Source organism: Prionailurus viverrinus, chromosome A1 (assembly GCF_022837055.1).
Source record: "Prionailurus viverrinus isolate Anna chromosome A1, UM_Priviv_1.0, whole genome shotgun sequence".
Taxonomy (NCBI): Eukaryota; Metazoa; Chordata; class Mammalia; order Carnivora; family Felidae; genus Prionailurus; species Prionailurus viverrinus.
Genome location: NC_062561.1, coordinates 115080507 through 115102500, shown reverse-complemented (window position 1 = coordinate 115102500; position 21994 = coordinate 115080507). Strand labels below are relative to the sequence as shown.

The 21994-nt window shown below is 43.3% G+C and overlaps 1 protein-coding gene across 1 annotated transcript; it reads right to left on the bottom strand.

Moving 5' to 3' along the window:
• Positions 1 to 11187: 11187 nt before the first annotated feature.
• WNT8A (Wnt family member 8A) lies at positions 11188 to 18965 on the bottom strand. Its single transcript, XM_047868681.1, has 6 exons — positions 18842 to 18965; positions 16464 to 16497; positions 16111 to 16249; positions 14119 to 14244; positions 13275 to 13417; positions 11188 to 12154 (listed from the first exon to the last, which is right to left on the bottom strand). Exons 1-6 carry the CDS (start codon positions 18868 to 18870, stop codon positions 11633 to 11635), a joined length of 993 nt encoding a protein of 330 aa, XP_047724637.1. The 5' UTR covers positions 18871 to 18965; the 3' UTR covers positions 11188 to 11632.
• Between the last annotated feature and the right edge of the window lie 3029 nt (positions 18966 to 21994).

Sequence of the window (21994 nt, the reverse complement as noted above, 5' to 3'; positions counted from 1 at the left end):
TTCACCAGAAACATCAGAATTCAGAAAGAGAGAAAAAGGGAATTATCTCAGCTAAATGGGAACTTTGAAAATATCCAAATTGTGAGCTATTCTAAAGTGGCCTCAGTTTTTAACAACTTCTGATCACGGAGAGGAATTGGGATGGGTTTGGGTCATCCTCTAGGAAAATCAACAATTCTTTTCTAGTATTTTAGCCATAGAGGCAACAAAAATATCTGGCTGTTCAATATAGCTTTAACAGTATTTTTATCTTCAGTGTTTTCTTTAGGTTGTGGGTTATGTGTGTACACCTATTAGAGACCAGGATTCAAGAGAAATTTTGTGTTGTCAAATTTTTGAGACAATTTCATTCTTCCCAGTTTGTGCTCATATAGATTCAGGTCACACATTTTTCTTTGGTACAGTACTACCCAGCCTGGGTCTAAAATCAGACTGAGAAGGAGAATTATATGACAGTGGGGAACCACATCCATACCTTCAGCCCAGCCCTGTCCTTCAAACTCTGGAGATTATTCAGAGTCAACCCCAGGACACTAGTGAGTGTGGGAAGCTCTTGGAGGGGTGAGGAGTGGGAGGATACCAGGGACCTGAAAGATCTTATGAAGTTTCCTGCCAAGCTGGCCTAGGATTAACCCATCATTTCCCAGCCAGAGTTATCCCAGCTGTCTTGCTTTCCTGGGGCCTCTCATGTTAATCTATGGAATTGACCAACTGAGTTTGACCGTGACTGGCTTTGTTTTGCAAAACAAAATTGGTAAGGCAGGCCTCATGCTGACTGACTGAATGGTGTCATCAACTCAATTCAAGGGGTGCCACAAAAGCAAGGAAATGAAACTTCAATTTCCTCCTCATGTTAAATGATAGCTTATCATACTGATTATGACCCTTATGCAGCTCAGGGCAAAGTATTTTATTGCTTTTGTTGTGAACAGCAATAAACCATTCTCATCTTCCACATTTTCCTCCAACTCCTACCCCCACCCCACACCTGATTAAGGCTCATCCAAAAGGACTGTTCTTTTTTGTCAATGGTCTGAAAACCAAAGCCTTCTTTTTTTTACACCCCCCCCCCCCCAACCTGTCAGGATTTTACCTTTATTCTAGGAGGCCCAAGATTTGCTTCAAAACAGAAACAAACAACCAAAGAGAGGTGGGGGAAAAAGCCCTTCTGGCTTCAGAGCGCCCTTGTAATATCCAGCTCCTCTCACTTGAATGAGCTTTGCTTAGGTTCTGGATCAGGCAGACATTTGTTGTCTTCCCTGTGTTCACACTGCCCCTGTATATATACTTCCACTGGAATACTTCTATATAACACATTTTTATGGGCACAATTGTGCTTTCCTTCTGGATTGGAAAGGGCTATGTCGCTTCATCTTTGTGCCCCTGACCCATAGAAGGCATTCACTGAATGAACAGATTGATAGATGCCAACCCACAAAGTTCAGCTCATCTATTTCCCTACCTGCCAACAAGTCTGTACCTGTCTGTTCCCAGATTGCAAAAGAGGTCCAGTTGCTTAGCTTCCTCATTAGGCACTTGTGGACATCAGTGGGAGAAGTGTGGTGTTTCTTTGGACTTGAACCTGTACTCTCTTCCCTTCACCTCCTCCTTTTCGTAGAAGTCTCATTTATTCCCATGGCTTCAAAACTGTATGTGTATGACTCCTAAATTTACATCTCCATCTCAAATATCTTCTCTAATTTAGTCAGCTTTCCCAGATTTAATAACCAATTGCCTGTCTGATATCTCCACTTGAATGTCTCAGAATATTTTCAAAGTTTGCATGCTTAAAATGGAGCTCTTTGCAATTCATTTTTATTTTTTTATGTATGCCCTATGTCCAAAGTGGGGCTTGAACTAATGACTCTAGGATCAAGAGTCCTGTGCTGTACTGACTGAGTTTAAAAGGAACTCTTTGGGTTCTTAGCTGGCTCAGTCAGTACAGCATGTGACTCTTGATCTCAGGGCTATGAGTTCAAGCCTCACGTTGGGCATGGAGCCTACATAAAATAAAATAAGGTAAAATGAAACTCTTGATTCCTGTCTTCCCATTAGCCCTAATGTCTTCCTCTCTCATTTTGCTGATGTCCATAAGTGGCATCATCTGCCACTCACTTACTAAAGCTAGAAAACCAGAAGTTTTCCTAGATCCCTCCTCTTTTCTCACCCACCACATCCAGTGCTTCAGCAAATTTTATTGGTTCTACTTCATTTGTACATACTTCTCATTTTTCCTGTTCTCTCTAGTCGCACTGACCCTACCTTATTCCAAGCTACATCAGCTCTTGCCTGGCCTAATATATAATTGCCCTTTTGTCTTCAGGATCCATGCTTGTCTCTCTCCAGTCCATTTTCCATATGAGCCAGTATGAGTTTTCTTACAAAGTAAATAGGATCCAATCAGCAACCCACTTAAAATCTTTTAGTGGCTTCCCATTTCTCTGAAGTAAAATTCAGACTTTTTTACTGTGACCCACTGGATCTTGGATGATCTGACCTCTGCCTGCTTCTCTAAGTTCACCTCATGCCACCACATACAAACCATGCTCTAGTCACATCAAGCTTTTATCAACTCCTAGAATTTTTCAAGCTCTTTTCTGCTTTGGGCTTTATTGCTTTCTTTCTTTTTTTTTTAAGTTTATTTATTTACAATTTTGAGAGAGCAAGAGAGAGCGGGTGGGGGAAGGGCAGAGAGAGGCGGAAAGAAAGAGAATCCCAAGCAGTCTACAAACTGTCAGCCTGGAGCCTGACGCAGGGCTCAATCCCACAAACTGTGAGATCATGACCTGAGCCGAAGTCAGACGCTTAACTAACTGAGCCACGCGGGCACCCTCCCCCTTTATTATTTTAAATTTCAGAGAGAGAGAGAGAGAGAGAATGAGAGAGAATATTAAACAGGCTCCACACCCAGTGTGAAGCTTGATGCAGGGCTTGACTGCATGACCCTGGATTATGACCTGAGCCGAAATCAAGAGTCAGAATCCCAACCAACTGAGCCACCTAGAAGCCCCAGGACTTTATTGTTTATAACACTTCTTTCTGGAATATGCTTTCCTGAAGCTTTTATAATTGGATCCTGTTCATCTGAGTATCAGCCTAAATGTCAACTCACAGAAAGCCTTCTCTGACCACTTTATCTAAAGATGTTGCTGCCTTATAACAATCATAATTATTTCTATCTCAGTGTGTGATAATTTAATTTTTTATTTGCTCATTGTATATGTTCTCATTAGAATGCCAGTTCCATGAGGGCAGAGAGAGACCTGTCAGTGTCATGAACTTCTGTATCACCTGCATTTGTTCTATGCCTATAAAAGAGTAGGTGCTCAGTAAATATTTATTAAATGAATGAATGAATGAATGAAATAGGTTATAAATAGGATCAGTGTATAACCATCATCAAGACAGGAAACTTTTCAGTGTGAAAGGAAGCACAATTACATTTATACTTGGGACAATAGGGGTAAATCATAAAGCAATAAAAAGAGCACTAGAGTTTCCAGAAATAAAAGAAGTCCAAAGTACTCTGAAGTACCCTACAACAATTTTTTTCAAGTTTATTTATTTATTTTTTTTTAGTAATCTGTACACCGAATGTGTGGCTCAAAATCATGACCCCAAGATCAGGAGTTGCGTGCTCTTACAACTGAGCCAACAAGGCATCCCTGTGCCTTACAATATTTTTATACGGGTAAAGCCAAGTTAAAATGAGTACTATAGAAAGGGACATGCAGTGAAGAGTAGGGAATGGACTGACCTTTTCCTTCTTCTTGGGCTTAAGTGGTAAGGGTGTGTTTGGGAACATCATATGTTCTTCTCTTTTCTTCTTCTTTTTTTCTTTAGTGTTTATTTTTTTATTTTGAGAGAGAGAGAGAGAAAGAGAGAGAGTGCGAGCAGGGGAGAGACAGAGAAGAGAGAGGGAATCCTAAGCAGGCTTTGCACTGTCAGTGCCAAGCCCAATGCGGGGCTTGATCCCATGAACCACAAGATCATGACCTAACCCCAAATCAAGAGTCAGAAGCCTAACTGACTGTGCCACCCAGGCACCCCTCTTTTCTTCTTGTTATTAAAAAATTGTTTTAATTTCACATAGCACACCCAAGCCCTCGCCCATCAGTTACCTATCTGAGTTATTGCCCCCACTAGTTAGTTTTGAGAATAGTATGGATCCACCCCAGAGCAAAAGACCTAGGGTTTGCTTGAACTTAGAATTAGGAGACATGAGATCTATCTTCATCTTGACTTTTACCTATAGGCAAATAACCGTGAACAAATTACTTTCCTCTTTTGCAAGGTGAGAGGGTTCTAGGAGATGACTTAGGTCTCCTTTCTCTGAGATTCCATGAACTATTTAATGTCAGGAGAACAGTAATCACCCACCACATGCAGAGTGTTGTGAGAGTCTTACAGAGGCACTGAGAGGTGGTAACATGGTTCTACCTCCAAGGAGGAGATTTGTCAGCCCTCTTGTTGAGACATAGAAAAAGACATAATGCCTAGATATCATAGGTAGCGATATTTAGATTCTATCAAATAATTGGCAGGCAATTTCAAAGAGCATCTAATAAACCTTAAGGACAGAGTATTTGGAGAGGGAGAGTCAATCGTTAGGGCAAAAGTATTTCAGGGAGAAAAAAGATGGTCTCTAGTGGGACACAGAAGTTGCATGGGAATGCTATATGTGAGGAACTGTCATGACTTGGTCTGGCTGGAGCTGAGGAAGCAAAGGATAAAATTGGAAAAGCAAGTTAGGAGCAGGTGACCTGTAGGAAGGGCAGTGGCTTGGAAAAAGAAGGGAGTAAAGCTGATTATTCACTTTCTGATCTATTTACTTCTAAATTGTTTGAATTTTTGAATTTTTTCATCAAAAACATATTTTTTATGAGAATGTATGTATAGAAAAATTTTTTAAATGTTTACTGTGGGATATTGTCTAGTTTAGGACACTTCAAACATAGGCCAAAGAACTGGGATTTTATTCTCTAGGACATTGCATGTTTCTTTTTTTAAAAAAGGTTTAAAAATTTTATTTCAAGTACAATCTATGTCCCAACATGGGGACTTGAACTCCCAACCCCAAGATCAAGAGTTGCATGCTCTACCAACTGAGCCAGCCAGGTGTCCTTGTTTGTTTTGTTTTTTGATCAAATGATGATGAACTGAATGTAGTATATTAGTAAGATAAATGTGGTAACAATGAGTTAAATAGAGAGTTGAGAAGCAAGATACAAATTATTGAGTGCAAAATTCATCTACACGGTACAACAGTGTTAGTCCACTGGAGGCAAAGGCAATGAAGAGAAGGGAATAGATTTGGAAGGCAAACCAAAGGAAGACGATTAAGTATGAAAAGGTGAGTCTGGGAAGATTCAGGAGTAAGCCTCAGTCCCTCAAAGTTTCCTTACACCACCTGACAGAAACAGAAGTCATAAGAGAAAGTCACTGCTGTCCCTCTGGTAGAAATGGTAAGAAACAATAGAGCTGTGGTGCCTAGAATTTACACAGAGGTGGTGATTTAGGAATCATCAGCAGAGAAACAAAACTGGAGTTTTAGAGTAGGTAAGTTCTCCAAGGGTGAAAGCAGAGAAAAAAGTGTGTCCTGATTGTTAGTTTCATGTTCTTGCCCCTGCGCCACTGCAAGCCCCTGCACCACTGCAAGCCCCTTGCTATGGAGGACTTTGCTGCTTGAGGTCCCAGCTGATGGAGATGAGAACCAAGGCTACTTGGCTGAAATGAAGGGGGTTAGAAATGAATTTGGGGTATGGAGAAATGCAAATAGGGCCTGAAGGGGCAAAGTGCTGTGTTGGCAGAGAACAGGTAGATTCTTCAGATACTTGAGGGCAAAGAGGATATGGCAGTGAGACTTGAGAAGGATATGTGGTTTGCATCCTGCTTAACTATTCATAGAAGCCTAAATTTGGTGCATTTGAACATAGTCTGGGAAAAAGAGTGTGAGAGAGAACTAGTGAGAAACTGGAGTTATTAGGTTTATTTAGCTTGGAGAAAAGGAGAGTTTGAAGGCTTGATTCATAATGAGAGATCCTAGAAGATTTGGTGGGCTTAAAATAAAGCAGTGCTGATTCAGGTTAGACCTGCAGCAACTGATAAGCAGTTTATCACAGGACAGGAAGGACTGGCTTCCTTCCCCCTTGATGGTCTTTCAAGAGTGTACAGTATGCTCCTCCTTAGGTGTTTGATTAGGAACTCTTCTGTTAAGAAGCACATGGCTGAATCAAGTGATCTCATATAGACTACAAGAAGCTCCTGGTAAAGAAATGATAAGGGACTTCAATACCTCTGAGTCCCAACATAGGTTTGCACAGTTAACTGTGAATCAGAGAGGAATGTGGGAATGAATTTGGGTTCCTGGTGCACCACCAGGCCTTTTCCCTTACCTACGTCCTCTGTTCCCCTATCTGGTCTCCCTACTCCTTTACTGGCCTAATGTGGTCTGAGGCTTCCTGGAGCCTTGGCCTAATTTCCCCATTGCTTCCACTGGTCACCAAACATCCCTTTTCTGATGAAAAGGGCATTCTGGCAGGGTAGGCAGAGCACCAACTGTGGAGAATGTTCAGGGCCTTGGAGTCTCGTGTTACCTCTTTACTTATCTCATTTGGTGACCCTGGGCAGGTTACTTTCTTCCTCTGAACCCAACATTCCCCTGTTTGTTAGGGAATGCAGCAGGATTAGCTAGTTTAGAGCTATAGTCCTACTCAAAGGTCTTTAACTTCTCCTAAAGACTTTGCTCTGGTCCGTGCTTTCATTTCATTTCCCCTCAATCCAAACATCTGTATCTGGGCCCAGTCTCTCTCTGTCTTTTGTGATCAATTATTGTAAGTAGTTTGTGATCTGGGGCTAGAAATTTGTCTTTCTCTGGATCCTGTTTTTCCTTCCTCGACCCTCTAAAATAAACACTCCTCCTTTGACATTCCTTTGAAACTTTGACCTCTAATATAGACCATAACTGTTAGCATTTTTCTTTGAGTACCCCCTAGCAAACCAGGATTCTGCCCTCCCAAGTCAGCAGGAGTCAGGCTATCTTGCTTTATCATTCTAAGGAAGGCCTTTGCAAGTCAAAAGTTAGGTTTCTACATTCTGGAGAAGGGCTGAGAAATTTAACTCTCCTACTTGCAGAGAGGGAAGAAGAGGACACCTTTCACTGCATATGAATGGTAGTCATTCTACAAAGCTGTCAGAACAGTTAAGAATGTCACCAGAGATCCCTGGGCTTCCAGAGCCTAAGTGGTGTAAAGAAAGTGTATGGGTTTGGTTTGTGTGATAGTGGCGTGAATTCAAATTCACCCCCCCCTGTGTTTAATTTTAGGTTAGGTGCTTAACCTCTCTGAACCAGTTTCCTCAGTAATAAGAAGGGAATAATTGTAACTCTCTAATTGGATTGTTCCCAGGATTGAAGGATATAATAGATACTAAGTACTTGACACTTAGTGGGTCAAGTACTTTATTTTCACCATACTGTTACAAGGAAGCTGTAGCAAGCCCTGAGGAAATTGGCAGGGGACCCTAGGAGACTCTAGGAACAAGCCTCATGGTTTTCTTAGAAGCCCCTGATTCTACCCATGGCAAAGGTCAGATAGGAAGGAGGACTAGGACAAGGATGAGGACCAGGAGGAGGAGAGGAGAAAGGAGGTGAGAGGGAGAGGAGCAGAGATGAGGTGAGAGGGGCTTGGCAAGCATAAGAATATTTTCCTTTAATCCAGACCGAGAAAATACAGGCTTCTATTCTCCAGGCCATGTGAAGCAGTGCCTGGATCTGAAATATGCAAATAGGCTCATGGACAGGATTCCCTTATTGAGTTGGTTCCTTTTTCAATAGGTTTTCAAGACCTACCATAGACTGTGGCCAATCTCCCTGTCTTGAGCCCTGAACCTATTGAACATAGGAGTTTTACTGTTTTGTCACCTTAATGATAGCCAGTTTGTTAAGGACAAGCCAAAAGGGAAGGAGTGTAGGGTTGTAACTAGTGAATCTGAATAACACTGTAATGCCTTGGAATGAATCCCTGACAGGAAGGTGATGGATGTAGAGAATCTAAATTCCTTTAGTTCCTGGCTCAGGGTCTATGTGGGAAGATTGGTTGATGTGATTGATTGCCATGAAAGTAAGATGAATGAGGATGGAAGAGACTTGGAAGGAGCTAGACTATGAGCTTTTTGGGGAAGTAGGAATTCTCAGTTGTTCTGTGAAAACCTCAGATATAAAGCCACAGAAAACACAAGGCATGCTCCTCTTGAATGATCATGTTTGTACAGGGCAGCGGGAATTGTTTTGTTTTTGAATCCCCCCCCCCCCCCCCACTTCAGGATTGTTTGGGAACCTCGGGGAGGTCCTGGGGGGAAAATGTCAAAGCATCAGGTAGGTACCTGGGTCCTTTGGATGGAGATTCAGTTAGGAATGAAGGGAGAATATCTAGTTTGTTCATTTCCCTAGCACAGTGTCACAACTCAGGTTTCATAATGGACACTTTGGCATCTATGTGTATTAAAGGATTGACCTCAAGGCCAGATCGTTTTATAATTTTTTTTTCCTCAGAGCCCCAGGGTAATATTGTTTTGGTTACCTATTTCTTCACCATAATTTTTGTGCTTAGTGTCTTGCTCCCCTTTCCACTACCAACACACACACATTTCCTGTGTCACTAACTGTAGTGTCTTTCTGTAAACTTCCTTAGGACAGAGGTAAAGGAAATCTTCCCTTTCCTTGACATAGGCTGCACTTTATGGATTTCTCCTTGTCTCTGGCATCTATGGTAGTTGTAAACGCACCAGAAGGAATATTTCACCTTCCTTTTTACTGAAAGAAAGAAAGAAAGAAAGAGAAAGAAAGAAAAGGTGGGTTATTTCCTGATGGCATTTTAAAAAATTAGTAATTTAAAATTTTTTTCTAATGTTTATTTTTGAGAGAGAGAGAGAAAGACAGAGTGTGAGCAGGTGGGGGTGGGGGGCAGAAAGAGAAGGAGACACCAGATCTGAAGCAGGCTCCAGCCTCCTAGCTGTCAGCGTGGAGCCCAATGTGGGGCTCGAACTCACAAACTGTGAGATCATGACCAGAACCAAAGTCAGACGCGTAACCAACTAAGCCATCCAGGCACCTCTCATTCTTTTTTTTGTTTTGTTTTGTTTTTAAAGTTTATTTATTTTTGAGACAGAGAGAGACAGAGCATGAACGGGGGAGGGCCAGAGAGAGAGGGAAACACAGAATCGGAAGCAGGCTCCAGGCTCTGAGCCATCAGCCCAGAGCCTGACGCAGGGCTCGAACTCATAGACCGCGAGATCGTGACCTGAGCTGAAGTCGGACGCTTAACCGACTGAGCCACCCAGGCACCCCTTATTCTTTTTTTAAAAAAGTATTTTATGGCAAGTATTTTTTAAGTACTTATTTTTTTAAGGGAGCACTAACTCATAATCCTGACATCAAGTGTTGCATGTTCTACCAACTGAGCCAGCCAGGTGCCCCAATAACTCATTATTTTTTGATAAGAAAAATATTTGTTTTTTTGTAGACAAGTGTAAAAATACAGAAAAACCCAAAAAGGAAAACAAATCACTCTATGTTGGTATTATATGATAGCAAATATTTTCACATTTTTAAACATAAGTTCTATGCCCAGTGTGGGGCTTGAACTCCCAACCCCAAGATCAGGAGTCATGTGCTCTACCACCTGAGCCAGCCAGATGCCCGAGTATTTTCATATTTTTAAAAACAAAATTGGGTTATCCTCAACATGCTGTTTTATGATTAATTTTATTCATTTAATATATCATGTGTGTTTCTCATGTTACTAAGTATTTCTCGAGAATATTATTTTAATGGTTGATAATTTCATTGTGGAGCCATGATTTAACTAGTTTGCCCTACTGTTGAACATTTAAATTATTTTCTAATTTATTTTTTTGATGTTTATTTATTTTTGAGAGAGAAAGAACAGAGGAGGGGCAGAGAGAGGGGAGGAGACAGGATCTGAAGCAGGTTCTGTGCTGATAGCAGAGACCCCGACGCAGGACTTGAACTCAGGATCCTAGCCATGAGATCATGACCTGACTTTGGTGAAGCTTAACTGATTGAGCCACCCAGGCACCCCAATTGTTTTCTGATTTAAAACATTAAGCTGAGAATGTTTTTCCATTCTTGGTGATCGTTCATTTTACTTGTATTCAACATATCTGAAATACCTCCTCCCTGCAGGGTGGTTGGCCTTTGCACAGAGGGGAGACTCCTAAAGCTGAGATGCTCAGGTTTAGGAGACCAGTTGTTGAGCCCTCAGGAGCTCCTTCTCCAAAGTTTGCCATTGGAAGATGTAGAAGTGCAAATGAAGAAGATAGAATCCATAACTTTCCTAGTCTCTTGCCCACGTTCTCCCTGAGGCATACAGACACCCCAGGAAGCCCAAGTTTAAAAGCACAAACACACTTTGAGTATGGTTCAAGTTGAAAGGGCTTCCTTGTTCCTCAAGTTTCTTAGGTTGTATTAAGGGTAATACCTTCTAAATCTAGGAGTTTGGATTATTTTCTTATTGGCCAGTTCCTGGTCCTCAATTTTATTCTCTCTCAAACACTTATATCAAGCGGGTTGGATATTTCCATTTTCCCCTTAGCCTTGGGTATAATTGGAATATAGAAGCAGGGTTTCCCATTCCCTTTCTTATCCTAAGGTTTACAAAGAGAGAAATAAAAGGTCTCAGATTGATATATATTCTAGCATTTATTGCAAAATGAGGTTGAATTCCCAATCTGGGAAAATAACAAAACAGTCATTTTACAGCTTTTTGGGGGGACAAATACCTCTTTGGGTGCATGATTGGGGCAGGAGGAGACTTGTCTAGGTAACTTTGGAGTCACCTGTCCACTTACTGTGACCATCCTTTTTCTATGGCTAGAGAGATGGTTTCTGAGGTGGAAAAGTCCTCAGCTTATGTTGGGGTCCTGGTTTCCCCAGGGTTTTATGAGGAGAATTTTTTTTTTAAGTAAGCTCTACACGCAATGTGGGGCTTGAACTCAAAACTCCAAGATCAACAGTCACATGCTCTATTGACTGAGCCAGGCAAGCCCCCTGAGAACTTCATAAAAGTGCATACTCAGATGAAAAACTCAACACCCTAAAAACCTCCCACTGGGCAGATATAAGGTCTCTGCCCCACTTATCTGTCTTCATGAACATATAGTTGGTCTTCCTGGAGCCAGACAGCACAGGGGAAGGTTGCTCCTTCAGGAGTCTTGTCAGAACTCTTTGATTCCCTCTGATTCTCAGCAGCACAGCTGGGTTGGATGTGATTTGAAACTTACAGCAACGAGTACTTTGAGGGTCCTTCTGTATATGACCCCCAAACCAAACTCCCCTTTAACAAGCTGCAAAAGTACAGGCACAAAGACCAGGAAATAACTTACAAGAAAGATGAAATGGGGTCTGCCCAAGTTAGAATCCCCAGGTTCCAATTTCAACTCTGTGGAGAATATGCTGTGGGCCTCCATTCCCCCCATGAATAGCAGATACAAAGACGACTACAGGCCAACCCTGTGATATTCCAGTTGTTTTCGAATTCACTCTCTCTGCGAAAGAAGCTGTGTCCGCTTCCATTGTCATGCAACTGAGCAAGTGAATTTGAGTGGGGTGCTATCAAGCACTGCCTGGGGAGCTTGTGCAGTAGTACTTGTTTACCACATGCCTACACTGGTCACACCTGACTGTGCAACACCACTGGAATTTGCAGTTACAGCTGCTGATAGCCTCAGTTCTTCTCTCCTCCACCTGCAGGCCACACTCGGTGCACAAGCGCCCACAGCTGCGTTGCTCCCACCTGGATGTGTTGTGGCTATTCTGTAGACACTCCCGACCTTCTGTGCCATAGATGCCCAGGCTGGAATTGCGGGTACAGTAATCTGGTGATTCCTCCAAAAAGATCAGCTCAGCCTCTGCACTAGGAAGGAATCCCTCAGTGGGTGCCCAGTGGCCCTCAGCACTGTTCCCAGCCCTTAACTGCCGCTTATCCATCTCGATTTTCAGGGCCCGTTCGTACTTGGCTTTCAGGTAGTCTCCCATCTCCCGGAAGTCAGCCAGCTGCAGCCAGCATGTCTGGATACTGCAGCTTCCAGAGATGCCATGACATTTGCAGGTCCTTTTCATAATGGCTCTCACTGCCTTCAGAGAGAGAAAGAGAACGAAAAAGAATGACTCTGGGTAGGGAAGACCAAAGGCTAGTAATTAAATGGAATATTTTAGAGTTGAGCTTCTTAACTTTGGAGGGCATCAGAATTACTGGGGAGGCCTGTGAAAAACACTTATTCTTGGGCCCCACCTCAGATCTTCTCAATTGGAATGTTCAGGGGTATAAAGGCCTCAGTGTGGGTAATTTTAAAGCTCCCTTGGGTATTCTTCGGGAAAGTCAGACAAGTGTTGAGGTTACTAGAATCAGAAACCTTGGGCTCTAGGCCCAACTCCATCACTTGTTGAGCCTGTTTCTCTCTCTCATTGGAATAAGAATGATCAAGAAAGTACTGTGTAAAGGGGAAAATATGATCATTGGCACTGTTATTGTCCTGAAAGTGGGACCTGGAGTATTTGTAAGGGTTTTGATTTGTCCTCTCCCAGAGGGAGGGAAGCTCCTGCAGTCTGAACGCTTACCCTTGAGGCAATTACCCATGAGTGTAATTAATTGCCTTGAAAACCTCTTACCCTTGCCCTGGGCAACTAGGTCATCCAGATGTAGGTTCAAAGGGAAATTTTTCTGCTCTTAGCACTAAATCCAGCTTGTTTCCAGATTTGAGTTCAGAATAATCCAGAAGTTTTGGGGTAAAATAGACCCTCCAGAGAAGCCCAGATCAGTCCCAATCCTTCGAAGCCCAGACATATTTTAGGACACAGGTTGGATGAAAACCCCCATCAATTTCCTAGAACATGCAGTTGAAATGGGTAAAATTTTAAGTCATAGAAGCGAGGCTTTGGTACTATATTGTTCTGTGTTCTCAGAAACCTGCCTGTGGAAGGGGCTAGACCGTAATGTCTAGGGATAAGACTAAAGTAGAAGATCTGAGTTTATTGCCTGGTTCTGACGCTTATTAGTTAGTTGTACTGCCTTGGCCAAGCCACTTGGCTCAGCCTGACTGGCATTGTCATTCAGAGACTGGGGGTAGCCCTCCCAGTCCTGATAACTGCTGTATGGATGACATATGGGTATGAGACAGCTCTTGGTAAGCTGTACAGATGTGAGGCTATTGCCAGTACTGAAACTGATAGTTCACTGGTGGACTCCTATACCTACCAGCCTGCCTGCCCTATTGTTGTGAAGATTCATCAGGGCTCTGGCATCCTTTCCCTTTTCCAGGCTGTCCACAAAGAGTTTGGAGATCCTTTCCCCAAATTCCACATTGTCGCTGCAGCCTCCCCAGATCCAGCCATGACCTCCTATACATAAGGAAAGAGTAAGTTCTGCACACATTTCCCTGGTCAATTTCAGAAGAGTCAAGGTCACTTTGGCTAACCATCCCCCAAGAGCCCTAGAAGAGTGTAAGGCTATAGCTGCAGGTGAAACAGGTACGTGGAGGTGCTCAGGGTGGGTGGGTGAGGTCCTGTTCCCAAAGCCAAGTGCTCATCCTCAGGTACTTTCTATCTCTAGGCAGTTAGTTTCTATACCCACAGTAAAGAAGGCATACTGAGCCTGACCTAGATGATCTCAGAGGTTCATTGCAGCTCAAACATTCTGGAATTCTGTACCATTATCTTACAGTAGTCTTGTTAGAGTCATCTCCTCCCTCATTAATGACAAATCTGATTCTCTTAGATGGTGTACAAGTAACTGAGTAGCTCTGGATTATGGCCAAACTGTTCTCAGACTGAAATATGAGGGTTAGCTTTAAACTCTCTTCGGTCTTCTAATTCCTAGATGCCTTGTTAGTTCTAGAGTTCAATGCTACTTGGTGATCCTGGAATCAGGGACCCAGGCTCAACTCTTGGGAGACTATAGGTTCAGGACCTCCCACCAAGAAGTTGCTGCTAGTATCTAGGGGTTTGAGGGAAATGTGTCCACCTTTTCCTGGAAGACCTTAGCCTGAATGTAGCTCTGCATCCCTCACTTCTTCCCACCCACATCAGAGAGCACAACTTACCTGTTTTTCCGTTTTTTGACTCATCACAGCCACAGTTTTCAAAGTCACCCATGCTACAGTTCTTGGTGATGGTGTACATGACTCCAGCAGAGCTGATCGCATGAATGAAGGAAGTCTCCCTGGTGGCTTTGGAGAGAGAGAGGGGACTGGAAACTTGGGCTCTGATGACCCAAAAAAGCAGAGGCTTTGGAAAAGCAATGCTCTTTCTCTCCCCTGTCCCCTGCTCCCTTTGGGTTGAAGAGGATACTTTCTTCTACTTGAGAGAACAGTGCATGTCTTTCCAGCGTCCTTACTGTCATTCACACAGACATGAGCATCCCCATGTACAGATGGGGAAAGTGAAGCCCAGAGAGACAGTGATGAGATCAAAGCCACTCTCCTTACCCCTTGTACTGGGACCAAGACCCTGCTGTCTTGAAAACCAGCCTGGGCTTCTGTTCATTAGCCACTGCTTCTAGTCCTCAGGCAGTGAGGACTCAGTGAGGTGAATACAAAAATATCTCTTTTTGTTTTGTTGTTATTTGTTTGTTTGTTTGTTTGTTTGTTTATGTATTTTGAGAGAGAGGGAGAGAGAGAGAGAGAGAGGCAGGCAATGGGCAGAGAGAAGGAGAGACAGAATCCCACGCAGGCTCTGCACCATTAGCACTGAGCCCGATAAAGGGCTTGAACTCACAAACCATGAGATGATGACCTGAGCTGAAATCAAGAGTCAGATGCTTGGGGTGCCTGAGTGACTCAGCTGGTGTCTGACTCTTGGTTTCGTCTCAGGTCATGATCTCATGGTTCTTGGGTTTGAGGCCCATATCAGGCTCCATGCTAGCAGTGTGAAGCCTGCCTGGGATTCTCTATCACTCCTTCTCTCTCTGCCCCTCCCTGGCTCACTCGCTCTCTCAAAATGAATAAACTTAAAAAAAATTATAGGGGTGCCTGGGTGGCTCAGTCAGGTAAGCATCTGACTTTGGCTTAGGTCATGATCTGGTGGTTCATGGGTTTTCATGGGTTTGAGCCCTGTGTTAGGCTCTGTGCTGACAGCTCAGAGCCTGGAGCCTGCTTCAGATTCTGTGTCTCCCTCTCTCTCTGCCCCACCCCCATTAGTGCTCTGTCTCTCTCTCAAAAATAAACAGTGAAAAAGAATTTTTTTAATTTTAAAATTACCCTTTAAAAAAAAAAGTAGGATGTTTAACTGACTGAGCCACCCAGGTGCCCCCAAAAGTATTTCTATAAAATGTAATAATCTCTATTTTTAAAATGCATGCCCATATTTGTGTGTTTGTATACACTTACCTTGCACTGAGTTACATGAAATAAAAATAGGGAAAGGACTCTGTGTTTGTCGCCTTGGAGGAGTTTCCCATTTGCCCAACTGTCATAAAATCCCAACAACAGAGATGATGAAAGATCACACTGAGCTGTGTCTCATGTGGAGGTGTGCGTGTGTGTATGCACCAGTGCAGCTGTTTTTAACTGTGTGTAGTAGTTTGCATAAAAGTTGTTTATATAGAAACAATAAAGAGGTGCCTGAGAAGAGGTGGGGAGTAGTAAAGAAGATGATAGTGACGAAGAGAAATATATTCTCATGGAGTAGACACTCAGAATGGGGAGTGTGTGGAAATGAAATGGGACAATGATTTTTTAGAGAGTTTAGTAAGATACCAGCTCAATAAATGGTAGCCACGATCATTATGATTATTACATGGTTCCCGCTTCATGTCAGAAGGAAGTAAAAGTCCTTTTCTCTTTCCTAAGCCAGGTAGCCCTCATTACTCCTGGTGACCTAAATAGAGCTGGCCTTATTGACCAAATGACAAAACTGGGGTAAGAGAGGGGAAGTAACTCATTTCAAGGTTTCACAGCAAGGAAATGGCAGATCAGCTGATCACTGATAACTTTTTCATTTCACTGTGCATATATATGTCATACATACAACGTATACACATACTACAAACCCACCTCCATGTACATATACCCCCTTGTGCAGGTGCACAAACTTACCACTTCTCAACCTGTTGTGAGTGGACAGCTGGAGAGCATTTTCCGGGCAGTTCCAGCGTTCCCAAGCAAATTGGAACTTACACTCCTCAATGCCACTCTGGGCACCTAGGGCCACACTAGTAGTGTAGGTCAGATAGGCCTGGCAAAGGGAAAAGGGCTATGAAGTTCAGCTCTGGCTCAGGTCAGGTTGTCTGGGGGGAGCAGGGGAGCAGGCAGGACTCAAATGGGTTAGCTCTCCATTAAGGAAAACTTATGGGTTCCCCCCGTCTGTCTCCCCTCCCCTCTTTTCTTTCCCCAAAAGAGTTCCCTTAGGAACCCAGACGGGTAAAAACAGAAGCCAGAGACCATCCTACCTTAGGGCCTGTTATCAGGAAATTGTTCACTGACCTATCAAAAAGAGGAAAAGTGAGGCAAGTGGTGAATGGGGATGATATAATGGGGGTTTCCTTGGTGGGGAGTGGTGGAGGAGGGAGGGGGCAAGGACTTACCAGGCAGAGGCACTGAAGGTGGCATAACATATGCCAATAGCCACCCTGAGCATAAACAGGTCTCCCATGGCCCTGCTCACCCCCAGGGGACCAGGTCCAGCCCAGGGCCAACTCCAGAGAAGTGAGGAGAGGGCAGGGTCTTTCTCAGTATTTACGTGGGGAAATTCTGAATGGCCAAGGGGGAAAAATCAACAGCTCTTCTCATTTGTCCCTCACTGGCAGGACTGCAGGAGCCACTGACCCAATGGGGGACCAGGAAGGAAGGACTCAGCCCAAAACCTCCAAGGAAAGCCCCGCCCCACCCCGCCCTGCCAGCCCTTCTTCCCTCTCAGGCTGACAGAAGGGCTGAAGCCTTTCCTTACCCTTGAGATTTCTTTCCTCTATAAATCAGATTTGTCTCTTCCTACTTGATGGCTCGTTTCTCAGAGTCTTGTAGGCTGGAGCAGATGAGGTTCCTAACCCTCAAGATAGGTCACCAATTCCTCAGATTTACAGTGTCCTCATCTGTCAGTGAGACCTCACTCTTTGTCCTGCCTTCTTCCCCAATATTAGTAATTATAGAGGAACCCTACTGGGGACCCTCTATTACTCATTTTCCCAAAGTAAGTGAATGCACCTTTCCTACCTCCTTCCTTGGTGACTGTAAAGTCATGGAATCATGGGACCATGAAACAGATCACTTCGGAGGGTATCTCTGTAACAGGCCCTTCTATTACATTCCACCAAAGTAAATTCTGGTAAATTTCCTTCATTCCTAGAAGGTCTTTCATTTTACATGTGAGAATCAATCTTCGGGCCACCCAGGGCTGTATTTGAAAAGATTGATGACTTTCTTTCTTTGTTTTTGAGATAGAGAGTGAGAGAGACAGAAAGAGACCACGAGTTGGCAGGGGACAGAGAGAGAGAGGGAGAGACAGAATCTGAAGCAGACTCGGAGCTGTCAGCACAGAGCCTGACACAGGGCTTGAACTCACAAACCACAAGATCATAACCTGAGCCAAAGTTAGACGCTTAACTGACTGGGCCATCCAGGCATCCCAGGACTGATGCCCTTCTGACACCAGTCTGTTGCTAGGACATCAGCTCCTTAGGCAAGAATATTTTATTTTATTTTTAAATTTAATTTAATTTTGTTTTATTTTATTTTTTGTTATTTTGTTTTTTAAGTAATCTCTATGTCCAACATGGGGCTTGAACCCATGACCCTGAGATCAAGAGTTACATGTTCTACTGACTGAGCCAGCCAGGCACCCCAGGAATCTCTCTTCTAGATTGACTTTAGTGCTTGAGATGATGCCTGGATGAGTGAACAGATGAATGAATGAACAAATGAATGAAAGAAATTGTGGCCCCTAGTAGGGACCTGAGGCACCATTTAGGTAGGTTTGGGCACATAGTGAAGGGGTGGAGCTCCTACTTGGTTGGTGAAACTCTTTTCTAGGGCTGAGGAGGCACCATCCTGACTCAGCACCCTGTGACCCTGAATATCCAGATCATATCCCAGCCCTCTGGCGCCTGATTTGGGTGAGAAAGGGAGCTCAAGCACTCCCCCCAACCAAAGGAGCTCCAGGGGCCAAGGAGTGATCAGGCTTTTTTATTTGTTAGGGCAGTGCACTCAAAGTATGGGCTAGGTTTGGTGTTAGTGTGTGAACTGTTACCTGTTACCTAAGTACAGAAATGAAAGTGTTTAGAAATTTTTACAGCATTTTGATGTAATAATTTTAGATATGCTGAATCTAATGATAAGAAATTTGGGCTCCTAATTTGTATATATATTTTTTTCTGTTTCATTTTTCTAAGAGGATACGTGCGAATGTCACAAATGCAAAGTGTCCTTAATGAACTAAAGCTCTGCCTCTTGGCCCAGCAACTAACTGTCTTCCTCTGCTTGCTTGTGGGCTTCTCTCCTTGGGTAAAAGAGGTATCTGAGACTTGAGTCACTTGGGAAAAGCCCACTGAGTTTGCCTCCTACTTTCCCCAGTCAAGAATCTAATGTCTGGGGTGCCTGGGTGGCTTAGTCGGTTAAGCGTCCAGCTTCAGCTCAGGTCATGATCTCATGGTTCGTGAGTTCAAGCCCCACACTGGCTCTGTGCCAACAGCTCAGACCCTGGACCCTGCTTTGGGTTCTGTGTCTTCCTCTCTCTCTGCCACTGTCCTGCTTGGTCTCTGTCTCTCTCCCTCTCAAAAATAAATAAGCATTTTAAAAAATTAAAAAAAAAAAGAATCTAATGTTTAAACGTTACCTTCTTAAGACAGCAGCGTTGATTTCCATGCCACTCACTGTTGGGTCAGAGCACCGTTAGCCCTGAGGTAGTCCCCGCCATGCTCCTTGAAAGAGTTTTAGGAATGACTCCACATTCACTTCCTGTGTGTGAGCACCTGGGTCTTATTATTCTGTATCCCCTATAGGAAACAGAGGAGAAGGTAGTGAGCTTTTTGTGTGCAAACATTGTGTATGCTTCCGCTCAGATTCTCCAAAGCTCACATAATTTCTCCAATGGGAATTTAGGATGTTAAGAAAGGACTTTACTCCCAGGTCTTAGGAGCCTTCTGCTTTGGCCACTAATTTGTGGTATAACCTTGGGTAAACTATTTATTACCACGTGGACTCAGTTTTTTCATCGTAAAATGAGGGAATGCAGAAAATGTTGAACAATGAATGACCTCTATAGACTTCCCCAGCTTTCTACATGTTGTAATCCTACTTTTAAGGTTTACAAAATTTATTAGTCCCCAAGGTAATTATAGGCCAGAAATGGGGAAGTCTTGTCTTCCTTGGCTCTTCATATGGATTCATCTTATTTATCTTTGAATCCTTCAGTTGGCCATCAGGACAGATCTGTAAGACAGATACCTAGAGAACAACCAATGCTTTCTTCGGGGTGCTTTGGGTCTATGTCTACATAAGATCCCTGTACTGGACTGATGGAAGTCCCTCATGTGGACAGAGAGATGAGCCAGAGATAGACACTCCACACTGGAGTCTACCAATCATTTACAGTCATTGTGCATCCATTTCCTTAACCCCAACTCTATTGTCTCATTGTTTGCTTGACTGTTTAAGTAGGCTGCCATCAAAGGTTGAGAATCCCATGCTCTACCAACTAAGCCAGCCATCCTATCTCATTAGTTGTTTTGTTTGTTTGTTTAAAGTTTATTTTGAGAGAGAGAGACTGTGAGAGAGCTGGGGAGGAACAGAGAGAGAGGGAGAGAGAGAATCCCAAGCAGGCTCTGCCACTGTCAGCACAGAGCCTGATGTGGGGCTCAGACTCACGAACCCTGAGATCATGACCTGAGCTGAAACCAAGAGCTGGCTGCTTACCCGACTGAGCTGCCCAGGTGCCCCTTTATCTCATTAGTTTTCTTTCTTTTTTTCTTTTTTAATGTTTATTTATTTTTGAGAGAGAGAGACAGAGAGAGAGAACAGGGGAGGGACAGATAGAGAGGGAGACACAGAATCTGAAGCAGGCTCCAGGCTCTGAGCTGTCAGCACAGAGACCGAAACAGGGCTTGTACTCATGGACTACAAGATCATGACCTGAGCCCAAGTTGGATACTTAACTGACTAAGCCACTCAGGTGTCCCTCTCTCGTTAGTTTTTAAGTGATGATCCAACTCTTGGTTTTTCTTTTCCAGGAAGGGAAATCTGGATCTGAAGACCACAGGAGATGATGACAGGAAGGTAGAGTGGGCCTGTCACAAGACAAGAGTGTCTCTGAACCAATGGCATGCTGGTAAGTAGGTGCTTAACAACCAGCTGTGGTGTGACAGAAGCCATGATTGGTAGAGTTTGTTGATTTCCATGGTGTAAATACTCCCACCATGGCCTATTTCAAACTACCATCATGGACTTAGGAAGAAATGAACAGTATCACATCATTATATAGTATTCTATCATATAGGTGTAATAGACATATAAATAACCTTAAGAGTATAGATAATAGTAAAATGTCAGAAAATAATTAGGAAAAGATTAATTTTGAGTACTTGTCATCTTTGTTTTGAATATAATTTGTTCATGTAATTTAATTTTTTTAAGATTTTATTTTATTAAAAAATTTATTTTAGTGTTTATTTATTGAGAGAGAGAGAGAGACAGAGGGTGAGTGGGGAAGGGACAGAGAGAGAGAGAGAGGAAGACACAGAATCTGGAGCAGGTTCCAGGCTCTGAGCTGTCAGCACAGAGCCCGACGTGGGGCTCAAACTCATAAACTGCAAGATCATGACCTGAGCCAAAGTTGGATACTGAACCAAATGAGCCACTCAGGCACCTTTTAAGATTTTATTTTGAAGTAATCTCTACACCCATCCTGGGACTTGAGCTCACAACCCCTAGATCAAGAGTTGCATGCTCTACTCTTGATAAAATCTACTCAATTTTTAATAATCACTGTGTTTAGCAACCAGTTTGCAAAATTACTGAGGATTTACCAGTCAGCTTTCTGAGCTGGGACAAACTGTGCTCCCAGCACACTACTGGAGACTGTGTTCTCCCTCTAGGTTATTTGGAGATACAGTGCAAAATATTTTTTTTATGTTTTATTTATTTTTGAGATAGAGAGCGAGAGAGCAGGGGACAGGCAGAGAGAAGGGAGGACAGAAGATTCGAAGTGAGCAGTGAGTCCAATGTGGAGTTTGAACTCACAAACCATTGAGATCATGACCTGAGCTGAAGTTGAACACTCAGCTGATTGATCCACCAGGTGTCCCAGTGCAAAAGATTTCTATGTGGAATTTAACACCAAATTTTTGTCTATTCCATTTATGCACAAGGTTTTAACTCTTGCTGAGCTATAAGTCTTGCTACCTGCCCTCAAGGAGCTTAGTGTCTTGTAAACAGAGGCTAAAGTGAATAACTATAGTGTAGGGCAGAAAGTAGAATCCAATGAATAAATGCATGCACCTCTGGAAAGATGTTCATAGAACTAGAAAGGAGGCCAGATCAGATAATTCTGAAGGCCTCTTCTGCCTCTAACTTTATGGGATGTTGAGGTTTCAAGAATCCTATGGGAGGTGCTGCAGGCTATAATAAATGAGGAGTAAGCCAGACTCACCCTTGTTGTACCCAGCTTCAAAAAATCTAGAGGACTCGGGGTGCCTGGGTGGCTCAGTCGGTTAAGCTAAGTGTCTGACTCTTGATCTCAGTTCAGGTCTTGATCTCAGGGTTGTGAATTCAAGCCCCTCACTGGGCTATAGACTGGGCATGGAGCCTACTTAAAAAAAAAAAAATTCTAGAGACAATTCATAGAACAGTGTCTGATATAGAGGGTCCCATTTTATGAGGTAACTGAGGCCCAGAGAGAGGGGAATTACTCAGGGTCACACAGTGAGTTGAGGCCGAGAAAACCTGGATCCTATCATCCTGGTTTGCCCAGGATTGAGGGATTTCCCATGGA